The sequence below is a fragment of the Falco punctatus genome (genome assembly GCF_963210335.1).
Source record: "Falco punctatus genome assembly, chromosome: 10".
NCBI lineage: Eukaryota > Metazoa > Chordata > Aves > Falconiformes > Falconidae > Falco > Falco punctatus.
In genome coordinates this window covers 32,529,158-32,544,330 of record NC_137590.1, presented here as the reverse complement: position 1 = coordinate 32,544,330, position 15,173 = coordinate 32,529,158, and the positions used below count along the sequence as shown (strand labels likewise).

At 37.8% G+C, this 15,173-nt stretch overlaps 1 protein-coding gene across 2 annotated transcripts in view; it reads right to left on the bottom strand.

Annotated features, from left to right (window-relative positions):
• Positions 1–1,090: 1,090 nt before the first annotated feature.
• Positions 1,091–15,173, bottom strand: part of NUCB2 (nucleobindin 2) — a 31,244-nt gene continuing 17,161 nt past the window's right edge. For both annotated transcript variants that reach the window (XM_080405560.1, XM_080405559.1), the window contains exons 5-13: positions 14,917–15,020; positions 13,058–13,243; positions 12,317–12,407; positions 10,893–10,951; positions 8,920–9,012; positions 7,833–7,922; positions 7,085–7,255; positions 6,678–6,759; positions 1,091–4,906 (exon numbers count right to left, since the gene is read on the bottom strand). In XM_080405560.1, the coding sequence (XP_080261686.1) occupies positions 4,794–4,906; positions 6,678–6,759; positions 7,085–7,255; positions 7,833–7,922; positions 8,920–9,012; positions 10,893–10,951; positions 12,317–12,407; positions 13,058–13,243; positions 14,917–15,020 (989 nt within the window). In that variant the 3' untranslated portion in view covers positions 1,091–4,793. The remainder of the gene's footprint in view (positions 4,907–6,677; positions 6,760–7,084; positions 7,256–7,832; positions 7,923–8,919; positions 9,013–10,892; positions 10,952–12,316; positions 12,408–13,057; positions 13,244–14,916; positions 15,021–15,173) is intronic.

Genomic DNA, 15,173 nt, shown 5'->3' with positions numbered 1-15,173 from the left:
CATCTGTCACTGGAAAATACACCAGATAGAGAAACTTGAGGATCTCTGGAAAAAAAATTCCTTTGCCTCATTGATACTGTATTTAATAGCCTGTATACTTGCTGGCCTCAGAATTTAGCATAGTATTGGGTAGTAGAATTATAAACAGTGTTCTATTGGATACAAAGTAATTCTGGCAAGCACAGCTTTCAAGGCATTAGAAAACATCAGGGTAACTGTAGGTGGTTTTGGTATTTGCTATCTGCGGATGTGTAAATAAGAGGACTCAAGCTAGCTCCCTATTTCCCATTATGTAAAAAGAACCCTACCATTTTTAGAAAAGTAACTAAACTAGTGAGTGTTGCTATATTTTCATATGGGACTCTCATTTCATTACCTTGGTACAACTACCTACTCATTTCAGTAACATTTGAGGATGTAAACAAGAAAGTACTTTTGGGGCCAACCTTAGGGACAGCTCCTGCCACCTGCTATCTACTTCTGCATAAATTAACAAAGGACAATCCATAGGTCAGAGCTTCATTTCTCTGCAAAATGCCACCATACATCGAATTTTTCTTAAGATACATTTTTACAAAATTGGTAAGTCTAATGTGGCTGGATATGGCATGATGTCCTGTGGATCTCCCCAGGAAACACATTGCCACAGCCATTCTGACCCCCTGAAATGGCTGACAGCTGGCTTTGAAGGGAAGATCTGTAAGCAACAGAGAAAGCAACCTATAGAAAAATCTGTTACTAAACCTGTGGGTGCTTCACCTTCTTGGTGATTTCTGGTTTGAATTTGAACAATTTAGGGAAGCATGTGGCATGGTCAAAGAGTTTGTAATGCTGTTGCAGTAGCATTTCAATTAGCTGGTTTTATATTTTTATGATTATAGAAAAATTGAGCACTCGAGTACCTAATTAGTGAATAGCTATTGCAGTGAGGCAGCTGGTGCTAAGAAAGAACTTCACATCTTCCCAGAAAGCAAAAAAGTGGAGGGCAAACAGGAAGAGCCTCTACACAGAAATACAAAGTCGTGCATATATACAAGATCTAAACCTGCCTTTTCCCACCCGCTTAGAATAAAACACTAGACGTCTGTCACTGTGCTGAGTTTCAGTTTAATCCAGTTAAAAACTAATCTATACAAAGTACAGAGCAGGGCTTTTTTTTTTTTTTTTTTTCCTACATATATTGCACTGAAGGATGTGAATTTGTACAACATTGACCAAATCTTACCCCTCCATCTTCCTACCGAAATTCCAGCCAAGGACAAGACCAAATTTCTGCATCTTTGTCTTGGAATTGTAATCACCTCCTAAATGCAAAGCAGAATACAGGTGAAAGCAGTGGTGCCCATGATATTCCAGTCTCTTATTTATCTATAATTATAGCTTTTCACTTCCTCAGCTAGCTGTAAGCATAGTTTAATAATTTCTTTTCAACTTTGAAAAGCTCCTATGGCAGAAAACATGCTTTTAGTGGCTAATACCTTTAGTCTCTTTAATGGAAGAGAGAACCCAATTAAAAGAAGACACCAGCATTGAAAATAAACACATTAAAAAGCAACAAATCTGCTAAATATTTCACGTACAAACATGACTTCAGCACACTGCATAACCTCTAAGGCAGATGTTCCTCACAGTGAGATAACTCTTACCTAAATCACACTTCAAAATTGCTCAACAAAAGTAGTTTGGTGACTTTATTATACTCAGATGGAGACCTCTTCTAGGCCTGGGCCTGAAGAATGATACCCTTCCTCTGCAGGGGAGGAGGAGATGGACAGTATCGGGTAAACACTGTCTGTCAATAGACCAGATCTGACAGACCATGTTTTGGAAGAACATCAACCCAGTCCTTGCTGTCTTCGTGGACATGTGATACAGGTACCCATGCATATGAGATTTTTGAATTCAGTGAATGAGCATGAAGTTCTAATTTGGGCTCTCACCTGAAAAACATTTAGGCAACAAACTTAAGATGTGTTCAGTAGGAGTTTGCCAACTTGAGCATTATTGAGGACTGAGGCTCTGACTTCCACATAATTTAGGGCAAATAACTGCCAATTTGACTAAACTTTGATTATTGTTAGAGATAAACCCAATCACCAATTTAAGGTTTAAAAACCTGCCTGTTTCCACTTTAAATATGGACAGAGTCTGTAGTATATTGCTAAACTGCAAGCATATTAATTAATTTAACACTGACAAGAACAACATTTAGGAATCGGATAGCAACTGAAGGAAAGGTGCGTGCTGTTTTACACTGAACACACACACCTCAGTGGCTAGCTGAAATGCTAAATGAGGAACTTTCGCTAATGCTAACTCATGATGAACAAGTGAAAACTCTGGCTTCTCACAAGCAGCTTCCTCAGAGTCACCACTGGCACTCACTACACCGTGGTGAGCAGAAGCTGAGTTCAGCACCCAAGTTACAACAGCTCTTTGTAAAACTCTGGATGTTTCAAAGTAAATGGCGTAAGGGGGATATAATGCCCATCTCCAACAGCAGGGAGAGTCACAATCTTACAATCAAAATGTGAGAGGTTGCACTGAAACCGAAGCTTGAGCATTACATTACAAAGCATGTCATTACATCTAATGACATTTGTTAGGAGGCAGGTGTAGCCCAAAAGAATGATTTACATGGTAGAAATGCCTTTATGCCAAAGATTTCAGTCCTTGATACTTTACAAACATCTGTGGCTGTTATCATTTGTCCTCTGTAAACTTTCACATGGGATGGAATAGTAAAAAAAAAAATTCCCTCACCTTTTCCATGACATTTGAATAATTCCCTCTTTATTTCCCTCCTCATTCTGTTACCCATTCTTAGGCTACAAATCCAAAGACAGGGCTGTGCAGTGAAAAACTCTGTTAGTCTGGATGTAGCTGTAACTATGTCTGGGCCTCTTAGCAAACAGATGAAGTTGTTGGAAAGTATTTTAGTCTCCTGACAAAGACATAATCAAAGTGATGTTAGAATCGCATGCAAATGACAAACAGTGGAGACACTGGTTTTGGAAACTAAATTAAAACGTTAACCATTTGCGTAGAGGGGAAAAAAAAAAAGGAAAAGGCAAAAAGTCCAATTGTTTGAGTGATCTAATGACATGACAACTAACAAGGTGAAACAGACAAGGAAACCTAATCTGTTCCCATAGTGAATTTTATATTGTGTGGAGAACAAGAATATGCTCAGGCCTGATGAAAGAAGTTTTAAACATGGAAGGAATACACCTAGCTTTTATCAATCAAAGTTCTTAAAAGTAAGAAACTTCCCAAATGTCAATACAAAATGTTAGTAATTGCCTCCTGTCTTTCGAGTTTGGCTAAAATATCCAAGTCTTATTCTGAAAGGAACATCTTTCTGTAACAGAGGCTTGCTTCTGTTTCTTTGCTTAAAACCCAAATGACCTCCTTCAATGACACTGTCAGTAGTTAGCTACAGAACAGGAAGGAAACGCCAAGGATGCTTGCCAAGGTGTGTATCAGTTCAAAGCCAGCATCATACAATCAGAACAATCCATGTTTTAAAACAAACTGCAACAAACCAAGCAAACAAAATAACCCAAACAGGGTTTACACTTTAGGATACTTCAGTCTGAAATGAATGACAAGCAAGGACAACCACACAACTTTTCAACATTATAGTAAAACCCACAGGAAAAGCAACTTACTTTTGTAAAATTTTGGCTTACAATATTAGGGACCTATCCTGGATTGATACCAAAATATTACAATCAAGTAGCACCCCTGTTTTAGGACACTTCATAAACTTACACCAACTGCTGAAAGACTAATCAGAGTTAATAGTGAGACTCTTAACAAGTCAAAGATTCATGTCTGAGAAGACCTTTCTGAAGCATGTGGTGCATTTTGAAAAATCTGATATTATCGTAGGAGGTAGGATAATCTGTACAGATAAAGACAATGAGTCTTGTTCTGTTTTGCACAATATTTCCATTAACATAAAAAGCTTACTTAATAACATGCACAATTTTGAGATCAGCTGTCACCTGATGAAAGAAACAGGGACAAAAGTACTGTCCCAAGAGCCAGTTGAGTATTCAACTGTTACCCAGAATTAGTCTCAGCAAGGAGGACGGTTCAGATCAATATACCGGAAGTACAGTATTCCTTTTGAAGGCTTACAGTGAAATTCTTAGGCTTCTGTAAACATGAAAAATATTCACTGTTCCACATAATTATTTGCTGTGTTTGGATTTTAGAAAGTGCAAATTTTCTGTGATTAAGGATTAGAAGTTTGATTTTTATTTGGTCTCAAAGAAGAAAGGGTTTGGTAGTGCTGGAAATGGTAGGCCTTTACCTATGGTCTTTGTTTCCCCATATTTTGCTTCTCAGCATTTCTGGAAAGAGTTTCTACATAAAACTAGACATAACTTGACATTCAGGCCAGGTCCCTGCTTCCTCCTGAGAATATCCCAATTCATGCCTAAACACAGAATGGCAGACATCTTCTCCCTTTTTGTAAGAGAAGAGTTCAACAGCTCAGTCCCCTGACCATACATACATCTTTAGTATTAATAGTTTCCTTAATTCCCCCCTCCATTATAGCCTCTAATTGATCCCCCTGTTGTGTTTCTCACTGATGCACTGGAGAGAAAATTAGTTTAATTTATGACTCAGATCTGATTGATACTTAATCTCTTACCATTCCCAATGATTTCACATTCTGGGGAAGAAACTGGAAAGTTCATGTTTCACTGTGATTTCCTGCCCACCCCCCACCCCCCACCATCCCAAATAATAAAGATGCTATAAAGTTGAGGCACAAGTGGTCAAGGGTGAACTTGATCAGTTCTAGCAGCTGGTTCTTGGACATGTCCTGGTGGTAAAGGCTGATCACCTCCTGCAGGATGTTTTGGTGCATCTCCAACTTTGTGTTCCCCGGCTGTAAAACAAGAATAAAACTATATGTAACTTCTCAATTAAATTGGCCCCAAATGTGAAAAGTCTCTAAAGGAAAGTTTCTAGTGTAGGGACAATCAAACAAAATCTTCTATTTTTTGGTTTTTAAGTGGAATCAAGAATTTTGTATGTGACTAACAATGAGTTCAGATTTAGATTATGCAATAGACTGTATTACTATAATATTCAGCGTTTCCTCTTAGATTACTAATTGTTTCTGTTTTCTGTGAAATATTTTTACTTAAGTAACACATTGGTTCTTTGCAGATTGTTCTTTCCAAAATATATTACGTGTTTATGAAATCTTTAATCCTAATATGGGAAGCTTGAAAAAAAAGATTACCAACTTGCTCCTGCACTGTACTCCCCAGCGCGTCAATAATTCTTACAACATTCTCCTTTTGCCTACCTTTGAATAATTACTAATTTTCATGGTTTGCTGAAGATTTCAGAACTTGCAGCTAATTTTTGTGATTTTTTTCCTTAAATTACCCTCAGTAGCTCCAGTAGCCTACAGGTTAGAAATAATGTCTACTTGGGCCTCTAACTCAGTGAAGGAGTAGTGACTACTTCTGGTTAATATAATGAATTCTTATGACACCTGATTAATTGACTTTGCAGAAAGTTTTTACATAAAACAATGTATGTGTTAAGAACAGTATCTGCTACATTATTGCCAGTATCAAAAGATTTATCATTAGTCCAACTCTCAGGGCATCTGATATTATACATGTTTTTACTGGAGGTGAAGGGAAGTGAGACTCTCAGAACTAAGGATCATAAAATGAAATTACCCACAGGCAGTTTTGAAGCAAATGAGAAACAAAATTAAACTGGCACTGAAATTTCATTATTTCTCTTTACATAACTGAGTGGCTAAGGGACAGAATTTCAGGGTACCCAACAAAGTAAGCTGTAATCACTGAATATAGCGTTTAAGGTTTGAAACCCCACTGTCAACCCTGCAGGAGCAGTTAAGAGCTTCCAGTATTCAAAAGGCTGGATACAGTCTGCAGCTTTATTTTCCAGATAAATGTCGAAAAGTTCTTGAGCTCTACTGATAAAGTTAGCACAGGAACATGGAAGCCAGTAAAACCATCATTTCTAGAGGCGGAGAAAAAGCTAAGTAAGGATGTTTGGGAAAGCAGAGCCCCTTCAAAGCACAAAAGAAACATGGACAATGTGTTATGGGTAAGAAGTGCTAATATATACCTGCCCGTTTTGTTGCCGTCCATGAGCAAATGCAATGGTTATTTTAACACTATCTTCTGAGGGTGTTGAAGCCATTCATACTGTCTATAAATTAACTTGTCACATCATGTTGTACTCAACTGCTGGTAAATTGGCCACTGAGGATAGACCTGTTGAAAGCATTTAAATGCTTTGTTCTGCAGTCTGAAACTGGTAATGAAGCCTTAGAAAATAAGACAGACCTGGTTGTTTGTATGTCCCTATTCCGCTTCTCTGGATGCTCACAAATCCCAGATATCCTAGATCTCACTGGTTTTAGACTGACAGGTATGACACAATCCTCCTGCTCTGCCCATCTGATGCCTTGAGTTATAACTCTCTTTTTCACTTAATACTTAAGAAGAGTTCCACACTTCCTTGTTAAGGACAGTTTAGTGAACCTCTCTACAGAGGTCATTAAACCCACATTATGTTAATAGTTTCAACAGAAAAGACAGGTTTAGTGACTTTTACACTGGAGATCTTATTTTAAAGTTTGTGTATCCACACAGAAAGACACATACGGGGCTGGAATTTCAGTTCTCCAGCTGGTCCTGCAGGAGGATTTCCTTGCTGTAGTTTCTTTTGTTCCATCTGTTTTACAACCTGGTGAAAAATAAAATGCAACAGTTGAAAAACTTAAACCTGTCAACTTTCTCTGATGTGACATAAATGAATAGACTTAAAACACATTTTACAGTCATTATGTAAAGTCTTTGCTAATGGGTGTAACTACTGAGTTGAGATGCTTGAATTGTTTGCTATAATCTTGAATACTACATTATGTTTTGCTGTGGTACCATTAGTTTAGAATTCAGCAGGGACTTATGTGAGAAATCAAGGTAAAGAATGCTCGAGAGTTGGGGACTGTCATGACTCATACAAGGATGCAAGAAAAGAAAAAAAAAAATTTCTGTTCTCATAAGCGTACCTGCTGAAGCTCTTGTTTCTGAGCCTGAAGCTGGTCATGCTGCCTCTGTAGCTCTTCCTTCTGCTTCTGAAGATCTTCTGCTTTCTTTCTAAGTTCATCTTCCTGCTGAGAAATATGACTTTCAAATTCCTTCAGCTCGTCCTCAGTGAAGAGCTGCTGTTGATCTAGTGTCTGCAAGAAAATACATACAAATGTGAATACTCAGAATGTATATATATTTTTATTAACTTCCCACTTGAATTATTATTAGCTAAACTGTACAGGTCACTAAACAACTCTCAGAATTTTCATCAAAATGCTCAGATACGACACTGTAAAGGCTTAGTACACTCACTGTAAGAAACAGCAAAATAGATGTTTCTCAGCTTTTTTCTCAGCAAAATTCTACTACAGATTTAGAGGTAGGAGAAAAAAATTTCCTCTTGCTTCCAGCTGAACTCTTATCTTCCCTTTGAAGTGATTCAAAAACCAAAACGTCCACTTGCTGTTTGGAAAGCACTAGGAAAAGCTCCGCTGGAATCCACAGGGTGGCGCAAGGTCTTTTTTGTTTCTGTGAGGACCACAAAGATTACACCTGCATTGTATTAGTCCACTACATTTTGTACATTATGGTCAGCTAAGGCGCTTAATCACACACATACCAACACAGAACTGAAAAAACCCAAAGGTCAGAGACATGCCATTTGGCTTCCTGGTTAGAGTAATGGTAATAGTACTGTACGTTGCACTTGAAACACGCTCTCATTACCTCCCAGCTATCTGGCTCCAAAAATTCTTTTTTCTCTGTAGCTCTCAAGAACTCCTCCAAAGTCACTAGCCGATCCTTGTTGACATCAACCTATTAGAAGCAAAAAAATAAATTCAACCTAAAGGATGGGGTTTGGTGAAGCTAGTGTTTAATTTCATCGTGCAGGTATTTTCTAATATAACCATTTTATTTTTAAACTGTCCCGTTTTCAAGGGAGTGCCTGCAACATCTGAAAACTTGTCACAAGGTTATATAGCTTAAAAAAATGGAAATAAAAAATAAATCCTCACATTTTACTTCAAAATTTATTGGCAACATTATTTGCAGTCAGAGCCCAAACACTAATAGTGGAATGAAGATTTTTCTGAGTAAAATGTTTTGTAGCTTTCTGGTAAAAATTCTCTAACTCTGAGTCAGAGTAATCTCCACTGTTGGATGGAGAGGTTTTAAAACATCAAAAAAAAACCCTAAATGAATTGTGTCAGAATCCTTTAAAGGGAAGGGAGGAAATATTTTGCTTTTATGCCTAACAGAACACCAGGCTTGCTCTGTTGCTCAAGCTTATTAGAATACAGAAAAGATAGGAGTTAAAAACATGCTGCTTCAAAGCATTTCTTCCCCTTTCTCTGTCTCCTGAGCTGAAAACTAATCAGAACTAGTAAATGTATTCATTGTCATAGGTGATACCTTGAGCTCTGAGCCCCCTTCTGAAGGGACAAACGTGAGCTATATGAAAGAAGACATTGCTCCACTCCCTCTTCTCACACCTAAATCTTGCCCATTTGCTAAGCGCAAAAGCACATTTAGAGTCTTCTCTGTTTGACACAAAATTCCAAAGAAACTTCTATTGAATCTCAGTATCTGCAAGAGATGGAGGCTACAGCACAATTCCTTCTCTGCAACTTTTAAAATAAAAACTAGTCAGAACGCATTTGCATCAAAAAATGGGGACAGGGCTTGAGAATTCTAACTTGATGTGTGACAAGTTGTCCCTTTCTGCTGTACTTGGACAATGCTTCTGAGGAGGAGGATTGTATTTCTTAAACACAGAAGGAAATCAGCAGCTCTACTGAACATCAGTCCCCACCTCATTCATTACATGTTCTCTCATTCTCAGCCTTTCTTCTTCCATTTCAACCATGTCATCCTCTTCATTTTTGGGATCGTAAACTTTTTCTAGCTGAAATTAAAAATTAGCAAATGTTAGTTTGGTAAACTCATTCAAATGACAGCATATTTGGCATAGTAGTGTGAGATGTTGCTAAAAACATGAATTCACCATTTTTCCAATAGAGTGTGTATGGAATTTTCTTCTTTTAGGATAGTATTTATGCAAGAAGTGAGCCTTCCACTGCTATGAATGAAGTTTTCAGTTACTTCATGTGGTCTGTTGTAATTCAGTGCTGTGGACATTACAGTAAAATTGACTTCAGCATACAGTCTGATCCTACATTTGATTCAAAGCAGGCAGTTTCCTCGTGTTTCTGGAACAGGAGGGAATAACTGTTTTACCAGAGCATGCAGCTGATCCTGTAAGCATTCCTGTAAGCATTCAGACACCACAAGACAAATTGACTGCTTAATTTAATGGTCCACTTCTCCTCTTGCACAATGTCTTTCTGGTGAGTTCATGCTTGTTTGCTTCTATTTAGCTTTTTCAGTCATTTAGCTTTGCTTGCTAAGCCATAGGTAATTTGTTTTTAAACTACAAAACTGCAAAATGGTGGGACATATGTGTCAAATATCTGTCATATCTTGTATCCAAAACAGTGTGGCCAGCAGGATAAGGGAAATGATTGTCCCCCTGTACTCAGCACCAGTGAGCCTGCACCTCAAACCCTGTGTTCTTAAACCCCTCACTACAAGAGGGACATAGAGGTGCTGGAGCGTGTCCAGAGACGGGCAACGGAGCTGGGGAAGGGGCTGGAGCACAAGTCTCATGAGGAGCGGCTGAGGGAACTGGGGGTGTTGAGTCTGGAGAGGAGGAGGCTCAGGGAGGATCTTCTTGCTCTCTACAACTACCTCAAAGGAGGCTGCAGGCAGGTGAGGGTCGGTGTCTCCTCCCTGATAACCAGGAACAGAACAAGAGGAAACAGCCTCAAGTTGTGCCAAGGGAGGTTTAGATCGGGTGTTAGGAACAGTTTTTTCACTGAAAGGGTGATCAAGCACTGGAACAGGCTGCCCAGGGAGGCAGGTGATGGAAACACCATCCCTGGAGGTGTTTAGAAAATGTGTAGATGCGGGGCTGAGGGACATGTTTAAGTGATGAACTTGGCAGCCCTGGGTTAACGGTTGGACTTGATGATGTTAAAGGTCTTTTCCAACCTAAATGATGCCATGATTCTGTGAAAAAAGACTGCCGTATATCTTCATTGTGTTAGAGGAGATTATGGCAAAGTGTTGTTACAAATCTGCATTTTCAAATTTAGGTTTTTTAAAAAATTATATTCGTTTGATTTTATAAACTTCTATATACACTGTATAGCACATTTCCTCCCTGACTCATTAAATCTAGAAGAAATTTTAAGACTAACTTTAAGACTAAAAACTTTACATGTGCTCCACACTAGCTAGATATAAAATATGTGAAACTTCTATAGCCACTTCCAGAGCGTGCTGCCTTTGAGCCAATTCACAGGAGTGTGACCCTTTTTCTCTCAGCAAGTCTTATGACTTGTTAATAAGCAATGAATGAGCACAGCTACCCAACTTCAGAACTTCTACCAGGCTGCACCTAGCCAGAGCATGAGTGCAGCTCTCTGCATTGCCATTTATACAGGTATAGCTATCCTGCAGATGAATTATAAAATCTCAGACAAGCCTGTGGCAGAGAAATACATAAACACTAGATCTCTGGTGTCTGAGTCCTAAGCTTCAACTACTTTATTTTCCCTGCTGATGAGTTTTTACACTTCTGTAGAAACATTAAGGATGCAAAAAGTTTGGCATGAATACTCTTAACTTGTAGTTCAAAGCCCTCAAATATACCTGGAAAAAATACAGACACATCCCTGTAACCATTTACTGAAACAAGTTAAGTTCCTAAACATTTTTTTTTACCTCTTTAGTAAACAGGGCTTCTAATTCTTGCTCATCCAGGAAACCATCATTATTGACATCTACAAAAAAAAGCATTGAAAATACAAGTTGAGTATGTACAGAAAGTAATAGATGTAATAGTTTTCCTTGAGTTCAATAAGTATCAGCATACATATCTCATGGGATTAAAAACCTCATTTAACAAGATGTTGATTACATAGGTCATTTTTTCTGGTTAGGTTTTAATTAGGCACTGGCTGAACTGTATTGCCATTTTTGGTTGGTTGGTTGGTTGAACATGTCTGGAGCAATCTCCCTACTTCTTAGATTAGCAAACTGAAATAGGTCACAACAGGATTGCACAGAGTGCAATTGCCAAAAAATATGGCTGAGAACAAGTTGTCCCAAGTCAACAACTAAATTTGTAAATAGACTGAGCAACAAAAATCTGTAGAAAAGCTTTGTTAACCAATAGTATCTCTCTCTCTCTCAAAAAAAAAAGGAAAAATAATTATGTGAAAGTCTATATAAACATGCAGCACTTGAGATCACTGTAAAATGACTTTTCATGTCAAATTCTGAGAGGAGAATACTTGATAACTAACTTTTATCCTACATTCTACTCTGAATATTGTTACACTACCTCTGAAACTGAAAGAGAACGCCTACTTCAAATGAGTGTTATGCAAGATTTTTATTTAATAGCTTCAAAGTTTTTATATACTATGTTCTAAAGCAAAAGGTTATTTCAGCTATTTCTGTTTTGGTAAGATTTGCACCAAAAAATCTACCAAAATTTTTCAGAAGATTACCTTTCAAGATCTCTTTCTAGAAAGAAAAAATAAGGTGGAATAACTACAATACACATTCATGTGTTTTATAAACCAAGATAACAGTTCAGACTCAAGCTAGAACACTTCAGTTAAATGATCATCTTTGGGATTAGTCAAATTCTGTGTCCTGTTCAACCCTTCACAGCCCAGCACCAGGCAGGATCCGATGAAGGGTACTTTATTATGAAGCGTTTAACAATGTCAGAATGTTAAGTTTACACATTTCTATAATCACATTTAAAGCAAAATGCCCACTGAGATGCATCCTCATCTCTGCTACTATTTTTTATTGTTTCTAGCTGCACACTGCTCAGAAATACAGAGGCAGGACTGGGGGACATTTTGGGTTTTGTTTTATTAAGGGGATCTTGCAACTTCTGAAGAGCTTTTGCACTCCTATGACCATTCCAAAGATAATGAGTGTCTGGCACTTATCTGCAGAGATGGTAGAAAAGCAGGTTTTCACACACACTCTCCCTCTCCTATACTCTTCAGACTCATCCAAATTGCTTGAGGTATAAGACTTTGTCCTAGGATAAAACAAACTTGCCCTCTGCAGAAGGTGACAGAAAGTCACTTCACTTGTTCATTAAATTAAGCTAAACCTCTTACCGTGTAATTTGAAAAAAGTTTTGGGGTCAAATTCATTAGGATCTAGTCCATCTGCTTCTTCCCACACCTCTTTCAGTTGATCTTTGCTTCCCTATAGATTGGTTACAAAGAAAAACTATTCAAAACATGATTAGGTGTAATTTTTCTGCATTATCTTTGCATTACGGTTTCTCTGAAAGGCTTTCTTTTCTGATTAGTCATGTTGCAAATAGAATCAATGGAACTTTCTTTAATGCCCTTTCAGTCAGGTCTAATACCTTCATTAGGCAGAAAGGCCCAAGGAAAGAGGGTATGTCAAGGAAATGCACATTCTGTGGAAAGGAGCAACCGTAATAATCAGTTACGGCCACACAAACTCATCTAGAAATAACAGTTGAAGGAAGTTAAATTAGTTTGCATTTTTTAAAGTAAACAGTACCATGATGCAGTTCCTTTCAGGCCAGGCACACCATGAAGGCATCCCTACAATTTTGAATACCACTGTGGCTTCCTCCTCATAAGTTTTAGCTTCTTTGTAGGTAATAATTCTGCCAGCAAATAGCACACTTGTACAGAAAAAAAAAGGAGGTATATATAGTGGGTTTTCTAATGCTCTCAGCATTGTTCCCACAGTCTGCTCCCTCATCCATGAGAAGAGGCAAATGCTGAGAACAAACAAAATACACCCTTCTCTTTATTAGCTTTTTCTCTCTGGAAAGGAAAGCTACCACCCAATCATGTAAGAATATACTGTGGCCTTACAGGATGGTGAACTTTAGGGTGATCTCCATGTTTTTTCTTCATCTCCTCAAATTTGGATTCCTCTCGCTGCCTCTTTTCTTCATCCAGTGTTTTTAAATACTCTCTCCTCTCATGTTCTTTCATCATCTCGTATTTCTTAAACTCCTCATGGCGGGTCTTATCATAGTTTTCCAGGTCACTTGTAGCCTAAAAATACGGATATATGTAGACATAGGATTATGCCACACGAATACATTACCACAAATGACATTAAAACCACTGTATTGTTCACATCTGTGGGCAAGGCTGGCCATATTGCCATTCTCCTTTTAAACATGAAGTAGACTAGTTGGGGGTTTCCTTTCATGTGACAGTGATGCAGAAACACCTCTCCTCACTTTGTTGTTTTCACAGAAATTGATTTGCAAGGGTTCAACTGCTAGATGACTTTTGCAGCTACACAGTACTTTAAAGAGGCATCAAGGTCTTCCTTTCCTTCCTTCTCACCAATTAATAATAAATTAACTCAAGTAAGTCCCATACTAATTAAGCGCAGCTTCAAATAGTACCATTAACTCCTTGCTTGCTTCAGACTAAGACCATTTGTAGCTTATTTTACAGTTTAATGAAAGAAGTGCCTTCATTAGTAATGGAAGTTAGTTTGCAGTAGCTTAATACAGATTAAATTAAAAACCCCAATTATATGGAGACAAAGGGTGTGAGGGGAGAATTTCTGACAAGACTTGTATAGAGTTTACAGACAGCTCAAGGTATTAAATGATGTTTTGCTAGTGCTTTTCAAAGTAACATGTTTATACCTGAAACAGTCTCTCAATTATATTTTAGTTTTCAGATTCACCATAACTTTTCAAAACCAATTCCAAAGCAAAGACCCCCTAAAATGCCCATGACACACTATCAATACCTCAGCTGAGAAATGAGAAGACCAAATAAAAAAAAAGAACTGCCCCATTGAGGATATGCTTCTCTTAGCCAACCAGGATTTTCCCAGAAGTGATACTCAGAAATGGCAAGAAAATTTACAGTATCTCTATAAAAAAATAATCTTACAGAAAATTGAGATTAAGTTTTCCAAGGGTAAAATAATCCACAAAAATGACAGAAAGCTTGAAATAGACCTTGTCTTTCAATTTACTTTGACAATTTAAAAACTGTCAAATTCTCATGTCAGACATGGAGTGCCCTTCTACAGGATATCTGAGATGAAAGTCTATTTTTCCCCCTGGGAAGCATATTTTTTCCAGCAGTTGATTAGCTTAACTGCATCCCCTTAATAAGCATGCACTCACACACACACACACCCCCATGATAGATACTGAATCTGCTAAAATTTAGGCACTGAATGCCATGCCCAGCCTATGCAATTTATAATACTGTTATCTTAAATTCTACTCTGCTGTGGTTTTGCAGCTTGACGTATATATAATAGATCCCAAAATTCAAATGGCTAGTTTAGGGATGATTATTCATGTCATTCTGTGAGATGCCTAAATAATAATAAATTTAGATATAGAAATCAGAAAAATACACTTGGTAAAAATGTACCCCTATCAAAGCTTTACTTAATTTAAAGGCTCCCGGAAAGCTGCATTTTATTCCCGAAATTCTTTGTATTAGCACATTGAATGCAAGCCTGTTAAGATGCCACCCCAAAATTTATAGGCTCTTTAGCATAATGCTGACAACAGTTTTCAGGCGTGCAATGGAGACAACTGACTTCTCTGAAAATGAAAACTGCATGTTATTTATAAAAAAAAAGTGGTATATATAAAATGATTTGCCTTTACCAGAGGAAAAAAGCATAATAATTAAAAGCAAAAAACCCCACAACCCCACAGTAGTTTATATCTAGCACTCACTGCTTTGATCAACATATCTAAGTCTTTAGGTTCAAACGTGTCAGGATTCTGATGGTTCAGGTGCTCAAACTGTTTAAGGAGAGCCTGATGGTCTATGCCAGTGTCTGAAAGAGAAAGATACAATGTAAAACATTAAAATAAGTTTGAAATCAAGTGAGTCAGGAAGTTAAAAACTTTGATATGGGAGCTTGTGCCTTTTAAGTACCTGAGGCTCCCTAAGGACTGGATGATTTTTTTAACTGTTGGAGGAAACTATA